At 35.5% G+C, this 10,759-nt stretch overlaps 1 protein-coding gene across 1 annotated transcript; it reads right to left on the bottom strand.

Annotated features, from left to right (window-relative positions):
* Positions 1-286: 286 nt before the first annotated feature.
* On the bottom strand, positions 287-9,135 carry Tim17b (Translocase of the inner mitochondrial membrane 17b). Its single transcript, XM_085945100.1, has 4 exons — positions 9,044-9,135; positions 7,270-7,430; positions 4,382-4,559; positions 287-2,109 (listed from the first exon to the last, which is right to left on the bottom strand). The coding sequence occupies exons 2-4, from the start codon at positions 7,411-7,413 to the stop codon at positions 1,931-1,933; spliced, it is 501 nt and encodes a 166-aa protein (XP_085801226.1). The 5' UTR covers positions 7,414-7,430; positions 9,044-9,135; the 3' UTR covers positions 287-1,930.
* Between the last annotated feature and the right edge of the window lie 1,624 nt (positions 9,136-10,759).

Consider the following 10,759-nt stretch of genomic DNA (forward strand, 5'->3'; position numbering starts at 1 on the left):
ACCTAATAGGAGGAACATGTGGCTAACATTAATTTCCCGTAAAAATTAAATTCTGTTAATACAAACCTCCACTCTGTGGAGGTCCATCGGATCGATCGGCCACGGTCAAAAAAAAAAAAACAAAACACCTAGAACCTTGTAGTTCTGCACTCATGATATCTCAGTTAGCCATATTCGTAGGGATTGCCAAAATAATATGTACATAGTACTTATTCCACGTAATTTAATAAGGATCAGAGCCAGTGTTGTCCGCTTCAATAGACCATTTTCAATTGATGTATTTTTTGTGAATTCCATTTTCAAACTGAATGCCTCCCGCCCACCCCCCACCCTCTCCCACTAACCATTTTTTGGTTACGGTATACATAAGTCGGCTCGCACATCAGAACTCGCCTCATGCGCCGCATGTTGAAGTGACGTCATCGTTATCGTCATAACACATGCTGTCAAATGGAGCTTCGCAGATTGGTCGAATGCAACTGAACAATATTCTACTGTCGACTATGGACTCTTCTATCATGTTGGATGTTGCGAGAGCCGAGAACATGTCAGACTGCACCTGCGCAAAGCGCTCAATGCAGCCATTTTTAAATCTAGACGTCAGTGCGCGCACGTCGATCATTGGGTGCTTGATGAGTTTTGCTGCGATAAAAATGATCCACTGTGCATGGATATTATGCCTAATAATTGACGGATGAATCTAATATTTTCGCCTTTTGCTTAAAATTCTGCGGTACCAATACATATTAATCGCTGTTTCAGCGTCCGATGACATATTTGCGTAATGGCGATGGCCAGCGTATTTATTATTTTGACGTTTCGAGACGTGAGTGTCGATAGTGACGTAAATAGGTGTGCGCGTTCGTCACGTGCAACAATGTTTAGCGCGGCTCGGAACTCGGTCGCGTCGAACAAGGCGAGTTTTGATATGAGAGCCACCTAACATACATAATCAACGTGTAGCTTGCCAAACAATTTAAATTTCAAAACTAACTCACATGCTTAATGAAGTTTGAAGACCGCCGTATATTAGTATATTATACTCATGGCCCCCACATCCTGAAGCAGGCCCCCCTCCCTATCACTAGGGTTAAAAGCAGTTTGACGCTCTACAGAAATGGTGTTCCATTTAAAATTCAGTGTATTTTTAGCGATTTTATGTATTTTTCAATAAATCCACTTGAGTTATGAAGTTTTCGAATATCGACACACAATAATCAAAATTTGCATTACACAATCACATATTTTAAAATGTAATGAAATATTCTTTCTCCTGCGGCGCTATTTTATCATTAGAGCAAATTTGTGATGACTGTGTTTATCTCACTTATAAGACGCGCCACGCGGGCCCCCCAGGCTAGAGCCCTGTCAGCCCCCCCATTGTGGGGACCATGATTATACCATAACTTCCAAAAACTACTAAAAGCATACGAAAAAAATTTGTAAACTTGATGTCTACATATACATGTAGCCAATTTCATTTAGGACATATTTATAGCAATTTAGAGTTGATCAACTAATAAAAATGGGAATGGAAAAAAGACTCTTTAACACAATCACTGCTAACCTTTTAATTACCACGTTTAAATAACACATTAATTATAACGACTCCAAACGCGCAAGTCGCAGTGTTAGCACTAAATGAGTTAAAGCAACCATTTAGGCTTGAAACCAAAAAACATTATTTACCGCAAATATTGAGATGTGGACATGTCAGTATTTGGAAATGAACACCTGAGACCCTTTCTCATTTCAACTGTATATAAAATTGCAGAAATAATATTGTGAAATCTATTATTGTAACGTCACTTGTATCGCCCGTGTACTTACATAACAATGTCATCGCTAGATAACAAGTTCTTCTTTCTGTACACAGACAATACAAGAATATCGTGTAGTTTCCATACATAACAATATGTAATATAATTAGTTAATAGTTGGGATTTGGAGAATTGGGCACGGCAGCACCGAGTGCTGAAGGATCCTCAAAGACGGGAGCTTGCGGTTTGAATTGCTCTGCTGTGAGCCTCGTGAACATGATACCGATTCCTTCAATAAGCGCTAGAAGTACACCACCAACTATCGCACTTCCTGCCATCGCTGGTACACCTGGAATATAAAAGATAAAATGTATTACTAGACTGCGGCAAGTATAACATGAAACGTGGCCGTTTCGAGAACTACAATCTTGCCTAACCCTTTCCTTTTCATTCCCCTCGCCGTGCAATCATTTGATGTTCATTATTTGTGTGTGCTGCAAGTTCATGTAAAGTGTTTAAATGTGTTAGTAATGCAAAAAGTGTTGAAAAGTGGTAGCAGGAGGATTATAAGTTATGTTATAACTAGGCTTACCATAATTATAAAACTCTTAACAGGAACAGGAACTGGAGATAAGGCAAAGAAACAAATTTAACAACTAAAAATTATTTTATTATTAAAAGTATGTACAAATGAAGAATGCAGAACGTCTGCTGCGGCACAAATTTAAATTATTTTATTTATTGTACCAGTCGTACTTCTCATTGGAATGAACTTTTTTCGCACCCTTCCCCGCCGACTCATCACATATACGCTACTACGTTCAATCAAGACAATTTAAAATATTGAAAATCATTCATTTGCGAACAACCGGGACAAAATCCCAAACCGGCCAGGATGTCGGAACCAGTGACACGTATCCTACATAAGTATTGCTATCAGTACCTACCTACACAGTGGTTCCCAAGGTCCTTTTCAATGTATAGTAGGTTATAATCACTGCCATAATAAGATGAAAAGTTATCGCTACAATTTTGAACACCGTAACATCCGAAAAACCCGTGAAATACGCAAAATGAAGCCCGACATTTATAGCGCTTTTTTACAAATGATGACCATTATAAAAAGTTAATCATTGTCTCACTCACGTTGTGAGCTTCATCAAGTCACGTGCGCAAAACACGTGTAAAACAAATTATATAAGTGGTGAATACTAAGTCATAAACTCGTTTAATATTTATTTTTCAACTTAAATGTAGGTATTTAACTTTGAACTGAGTGATAACTCGCCTGCAACACATTATCTTTATTTTGCTAATCAAACAATATTCAAAAAGTTCTATTACTTTGTAGAAAATATAATAGTTATGTAACTTAGAATTTAATTGGGAATCGCTGAATAGGTACTATCAGGCAATGGCGAAGGGTGGAGGTAGGCTTTTAAGATTCGCTATAAATAGTGCACACTAAACTTTTTTAGTCATATGTATTTGTTTTTATTGAACTAAGACTACAATTTACAGATGGTGTTAGTTAGTTTTTCAAAATCAATTAAACCCTGCCTTAACGAAACTATAATAGTTTTGGTCTAATTTGGGAAATATGACAAAATTATGCACACTCTTTCATTCATAGTTATTTGTTTTCGTTGGATTAAAAATACATATTACACATATTATAGGTTAATTTTTTTAATTCATTAAGCCCTGCCTAAACCAAACTATAATAAATAAAAAATATTATTCTATTTATAAAATATTCAAAGTTATGTATGATTTAATTGCATAATTTTAGATATTTTATAGATAGACATGTATTTTTTGACTATTATCTATTATGGCTTGGGTTTTCAGGGTTTAATTGAATTTTAAAAACTAACCAACACTATCTGTAAATTGTAGTCTTATTTAAATGAAAACAAATATGTATGTCTGAAAATGTTTAATGTGCACTGTTTATAGCGGATCTTAACAGCCTACCTCCACCCTTCGCCACTGGTCGGAACCAATATGTGAAACCGGAACGTATAGTAAGCCTAGTTATAACCTACTACGAAGAAGAAAAAAACAAAATGAGCCCAATGAACCTATAAATAAGGACAATAATAGAGTCGCTGCAATGAGAGGTAGACATTTCAGTGTTACAATATAACTAAAAATATCCCGAAAGATCGGAAAAATATTGTCGTCTGGTATTCTGCTCTTCTGTCACATTCTGAACCAAAGTAGGGAAAAAAAGTCTCCTAATATTGGCAATCCTTTCATAATATATCGCAGCGCCACGACGGCACGGCGGCCATGACACTTCAAGTTATAATTTTCGCAGTCTAAGTACATATAACCTAATTAAGTTATTTTACATTATTATTTTTGTAAAACTCTTGAAATATTCCTTGATGAATGTGGGCTCAAGTCTATGTCTGTTTTTCTTCATTTCACGTAGACTGTCATGGGCAATCGCTAGTAATGAATAACGTCAGGTGACTATTATTATAAAAACAAACGTCAAACCGACATTATTGACATAAAATCGTCAAATTGGATCAGGGTAAAACAGAAATATATATTTGTGAAGTCTGTTGGAATATTATTAGTATACAAAATGTTTATTATATAATAATTACCATTTCTAGCTGCGAGGATTCCACCAGTGAGGGCGCCACTCATTATAGAATTCCACGGGTCTTCCTTTTTCCTAATATGTACGAGTGTGCAGTCGATTGTTGAGAACATACCACCCCACACGGCGAAGTTTCCTGCAATAATCGGAGACCGATGCTTCACCGCCATTATACTGCCGGCCTGTAAAATGAAACATGTCACTGTTGAAAACGGTTTCACGCTTACATAATGAAAATATATCTGTTTCGGCCTGACAAGCTCTCCACCTACAGTTTCCAAGTGCATGTTTCTTGGAAACCCGAGGTTGTATTAACGTTACGAAATCATCGCTAAGTAAAAGCAAATTCCCATGTTAGCACTAAAGCAGAGCATATGAACTTCCGAAGGGTGAAGGTTATACTAACATATGTTTTTTTATGAGCAATGGTTTTTAGCTATTTGTCCAATCCATTAGGTCTTTGCACTGGTCCAAACACACATTAAACAAACGACATCTATTTTTTGACCAGCAGCTGGATTAAACCCGTAGATGGTCACTACCAGCTCAACATCGAAGCTTCGAGAATCATCTGATGACTCCATAATATTCATAAGTTTTGTGAAAATGGTTTGTGAGTCATTCCTTGAATCAAATTGAAACGTGCATTGTTATACATGAATAGTGCGAGTATAATTGAAGAATTTCAGACTGTGGTCAAATTACTCTAATATTTTTAGCCACCCTGCCAAGAGCGTATGAGAATATATAAATGCATATACTGTGAAGGCATAAAGCACCTCAATGAGCATTGTGCCGCAAGCCAAAACACAAAGCTGGTATTCAACAACATTTATGGGTGCAAGAATCCATACGCCTTGAAGAAAAGGCATGGCAAGTTGAGATGTTCTTGAGGCATCCGTGAGGCAAATACACATTGTGTCAAACATGGGATTCGAACCCGTACCCATAACTTTGGAGGTGGGTACTCTACCACTACTCAACAGTGGGGATGAAGTGGTGATAATGTAAGTTATAGTAAAAACTAAATTTTTATATGGTTTTAGTCTGTCATTTGTTTGAATCGTTCGTTGAATATTCTTATGTAACTTGTTTTGGCACAATCTGCATTCGTTAAAAAAATATGATGTATTTATGAACATAGCTGTCACGAGAACAACGGATGAAGAAGAATGTATTGTTTTGTAACTAATAAATTAGTTATACAACTAAAAATGTAAATAATTATGAAATTTCATCATTGTATTTTACATTGAATTAACTATTAAGATAATATAATCATATTATGATTCAAAAGTCAAGAAAATTAATTTCCAAGCAAATTCAGTGTAATTCCATGTTTTTGTGAAAAATTTTCAGCTGTTTGCGTAGAACAAAAATGCTAGATTCAACGCCATATGCCAGATGCATATTTCACAAGCTAGATTCCTATTTAAAAACGATAGACATGGCAAGATAAATACTAAGCCGGTTCGCACATCTAAACTTGTCTCGTCTGCAACACAGCCATAAATCAAGCCTAACACAAACCAATCGCATCCATTTTGCATAGCCGGCCGGGCACGAGCCTAGCGACAGTGACGATCGTAACCTCTCGAAACGTCAAAGTCGTCAAAAAAAAATGAAATGTCATTGCACAAAAATATCATCAGATACCGAAACAGCGATTATTATGTATTGAGTGCAGAGTTCTTCTGACGTGGTCTTTCCTTGTATCATATATGCACGGATATTTTTCAATCTCTTGGACAAAGTAAATATTGGTGCGCTCGTATGTCATTTTGTAAGAGATACAGCGACCGGTGAATTTAACTTGATTTTTGAATTAAAATGACTGACTCGTAGCGGTTTGCGCATGCGTAACTGCAACACAGACGACAAGCGACATGCAGTGCGAGTTGTGTTTTTTCTAAAAATTTTTGCAAAATTTTTTTCTAGTGACACTAGATTTTTTTTTCAAATTAAACTATCGGATTTCGGCAGTGTGCGGAGCTCAATTTGGTAATGTGTGTTTTGTGAATAACAACTATGTCACATCAGCGTATTCGAGTATACGAGTTTAGATATGCGAGCCGGCTTAATAATGGGAATTTTAATAACATTCAAAGCTGTTAAATGTATCCATTTTATTTGTTTTTATTGTAGAGGTTTGCTCAACTCCACAACTGACGTATTATTATCTATGCTCATTTATATAGCATAGACAATAATACGAACAGGAAATGAGTCGATGTAATGTAATAAATGTAGTCAATTTACGCGCGCAACTCTGCGTAACATTCAACCTAAATTCAAATTATAATATAAACCTTTCAACTCAGCATAAAACCAATGTGATAGTCGTTTATTAGTGCCGTGTTTTATCCAAACTTTACTACTAGATACATTATAAAAACAAGAAAATACCAACACCCAACGCAACCTTCTAAACAAGATACTCTTGAGGTACAGCCTCAGTTGAGGCACCGTCTAAAAAGATTGTGGCTAGGCGATGCGTGGATTGCGGGTGTAAATGACGCATACCAAACGAAATATAATTTGTCATATAAATCCAACATACGTCCATTTTATGTTCTGTTTATTGTTCTATTACTAACAATAATAACATATTCATTGACATATTTCTTTTTAAAATGGGTAATGTTTTTAGTCATCTTTACATGATTTAAGAATTAATACGACCGTCGCCATCACGAAACAAAGTGACGTGTTTCCAGCTCGACGTTCTCTCTCAGAATGCGAGTGAGTCCAAAATTTCGTCAAGCCTATAGTTGAAAATTATTTGCCGTTTCACTGATCTATCACCTTAATATCGGGGCTACATCAGCATCTTCGATAACCCCCGATACTATCATAACACTATGGAAAAAAAAAATATCTCTAAACAATTACCAATCGTTTGTTGAATCCAGATGGCGCATTCCGAAAACCTTTGATAGAATGGAATACTCCGCCTCCTATAGCTCCCATAAGGAAAGCTCCGCCACAATCATCCATGATCCTCCACGGACATGGCTCTCTTGAATATTCATCCATATTTTACAACGCTGAAACTGAAATAAATATTTTTTATTATTTTATACCATAGAACTACTTCATAGTAGGCGATACATTTCAGTGGCGAAGGATGGAGTTAGGCTATTAAGATCTGACATAAATAGTGCGCACTAAACTTTGTCAGTCATACGTATTTGTTTTCATTGAACTAAGTGTACGTACTGAGCGTTGAGCGTTGTGCACAGCTCAAACGTATAACTGTGTGTGAAAATGTTCGTAGACAATGTCTTTTTTTGGTTATACGTTTGAGTTGCGCGCGCCGTTCAACGCTGTGCCGAACGCTGCCACTCAGGACGTACACTAAGACTACAAATTGCAGATAGTGTTGGTTAGTTTTTAAAATGTAATTGAACCCTGCGTAAACCAAGGCATATATATGGCAATATATTTGTCAATCTATAAAATATCTAAAAGTATGCCATTAAAGCATAAGTACATAATTTTAAATATTTTTTAGATAGAAGAATATTTGGTACTGTTCGGTTATCAGGAATACAGCGGAAAACACATTTTGAAAATAGCCGATAAACTGGATTATTTGTTAGGTTAACCTAGCCAACCCAAACCTAACCTAACCCAACCCAACCTAACCTAAACTAACCCAAACTAACAAATAATCTAGTATATCGGGTATTTTAAAAATGTGTTTTCCGCTGTATTCCTGATAACCGAACAGTACCGAATATTTTTTATCTCATGGTTTGTTTTAGGCAGGGAGTAATAAATTTAAAAAAAACTAACTAACGCCAACTGCAATATGTATTCTTCAATTCAATGTAGATATTCAACAAAAACAAACAAGTATGACTGAAAAAGTGTGCACTATTTTTGACGGATCGGTCATGTCATGCCTAAACTATTAGCGTTTGTTTTTGGTAAGGTTTTATTGATTTTTTTAAAACTAACCAGCACCATCTACAATCCGCATTCATAGTTCAATGAAAAAAACAAGTATGACTGACAACGTGTACACTATTAATGTTGGATCTTAACAGCCTACCTCCACCATCGCCACCGATGCATTGTCATATCAGATGGCGACATCTGGAAGACTATTTACGTCCACTATATCATTGCGTAAAGTTATATTACAATTAAACCATATCGTTTTCTTGATAAAGGTCTTTTTAAGACCAAAAACCAAACAGAAACCTTATACGACCTACTGTAACCCAAAAACAAGTATGTTGCATTAGTTTTGGGTTGTTTTTCAGTGGGTAAAATTACCCAACATTGTTATCCGGGAATAACTTGTGCATTGATAGACTTTTTCACACAGCGATTCAAATACGTATTCAAAATAATATAGATATGCACATCCCAGACAATTTTGGAAGACCACAATAAACAATCGATAATACCTGTAAACACATACACTAATAATATTATTATATAACTTTATTTACTGGCGATCTCCATTATTAAGCACCAATTATACGCATATATCACGTTTAATTATAAAAAAAGGAGATTTCTTCGGATTGCAATGACATAACCTAAAATATGAAATATAATAATAACACTGGAGAACATCTTCAAATGGGGAAAAAGTAAGAATTTTCCACTATTCCATAATCATTTGGATTAAAATTATATCAGAAATCCTTACCGCAATTATTCCTGAAATTAATTAATTTGTCAAAGTATTGCGTTATCGGTTTTCGGACTTATGTCACCAGAGACAATATATCGAAGGAATTGTTTCCCATTGAAAATTGCCATACTAGGTTATACTTTTTCCTTATTTAAATTAATCCGTTTTCCAATTGGCTATGATTAACCCCAAAATTACTGGGTGTATTTTATGAAACTAACAATAGGTAGGTACCTACTCTAGAAAAGCCTATTCAATAATTCGTAAATAAATTTATATGCGACTGATTTATTTTTAAAGAATTTTTATGTGTGTGTACTAGGTGAGTCAGTTTGCCGTATTTTGCAGAAAAGTTAAGTAGGTAGGTAGGTACCTAAATACCTATTCGGTACCTACCTAAATTGTTATCATATTTTTCAGAGCCAATTAAAAATTTGAACTTCCTAGTTATTACAGAAAAAAATCTTTAAAACAAAATCCATAGAAAGTCCATAGATGAGTTGCTGAAAAAGCATGTCTTTTTTCCCGTAGGTAGTGTTATTTTTTGGACATACGATACGCTGGCTCTCAAAAACAGAATCATTCAAAATAAACTAGGTACCTACTTACAGACTTATATCAATATGATAACGCAATGTCAAATTTAATCTGCCAAAATAATGATACCTGGTAGCAGAGGTAGACAATACGATCATGTGGGCACCAGTGTACCCGGAACCTATACGTAATATGCAGTTCGCCGTATAATACTTTACCGTGAAATGTTCTATCGGAAATATATGGCCATATAATAAAGACCGTCCAACATATTTGGGTCGTATAGTACTGACATAAAATTCATGTCTAAGTAAAACACAGTCCTTGTCGGTTTACACTTTACAAAAAGCCAGCAGCAAACAAATTTTGAAAATAGCCGATATATGTAGGTAGGTACTGGATTATTTGTAAGGTTAGGTTAGGTTAGGTTAGGTTTTCATTCTTGAATTTTGCCAAAATCAGCTATGATAATTGAATTAATGTTCATATTGATCTAATAAAATTGGAGACCGTATAGTATACGGTCATCTCTTTCCGATAGAAAGCTTACTGCAAAGTGTGCCACGGTGAAATGTTTTACGTACAATGTACATGTAACCGTACCCGTGGGAGATATTTATGTAGCGACTCCTCGGGGAGAGTCTTGTTAGTCCCCATAATGGCCCATAAACACATGAGGTATTGATATTATAGAATATAGGGAATTAGAAATTACAGGCAAATAAAAATGAAAGGAGTTTTACCTACCATTAAAACTCTTATTATTCTTGTTGACTCTGAAGTCCATTGAGATGTTGATCGTATTTTTTGCCTTGTCGTCGCTATAGGATTTGTTTCCCGAATAGACCAAATGTCAATTTTTCAGGAGACGAAAAACAAATTTCATTGTCGTATATTGAAATATCAGTAGATGTATCAATCATTCTTTCTACACTGTATGATTTCAACATTATCTAAGAATAGATTCCAAGAATAATATACTGGTATAAATGAGTAAATGCACATAAAATGCGTTTTATTTACAAGTAGGTACTCGTTGTGGATATTCGGGAAATTTTTTGCGCTCTCTCAGAATAATGGATATTCGGGACAAAACATGGACGTTCGGGACTTAAGACCGTAGTGTGTTGCTGCACGGCCCACTGATTACTGAGTGGTCAAAAAGTACGCACCTCAAATGTTATATTTATTTAC

This window comes from Rhyacophila brunnea, unplaced genomic scaffold (genome assembly GCF_057557595.1).
Source record: "Rhyacophila brunnea isolate RB1 unplaced genomic scaffold, BYU_Rbru_1.0 scaffold_18, whole genome shotgun sequence".
Classification (NCBI taxonomy): domain Eukaryota; kingdom Metazoa; phylum Arthropoda; class Insecta; order Trichoptera; family Rhyacophilidae; genus Rhyacophila; species Rhyacophila brunnea.

What these genes read in the sequence shown, in the direction of transcription:
- Tim17b (XM_085945100.1), bottom strand. Translation starts at nt 7,413, where the DNA reads ATGGATGAATATTCAAGAGAGCCATGTCCGTGGAGGATCATGGATGAT. An exon ending in CTGGATTCAACAAACGATTG is followed by an intron (nt 4,560 to 7,269) that starts GTAATTGTTTAG and finishes TTCATTTTACAG; the next exon opens with GCCGGCAGTATAATGGCGGT. An exon ending in AATCCTCGCAGCTAGAAATG is followed by an intron (nt 2,110 to 4,381) that starts GTAATTATTATA and finishes TTTATATTCCAG; the next exon opens with GTGTACCAGCGATGGCAGGA.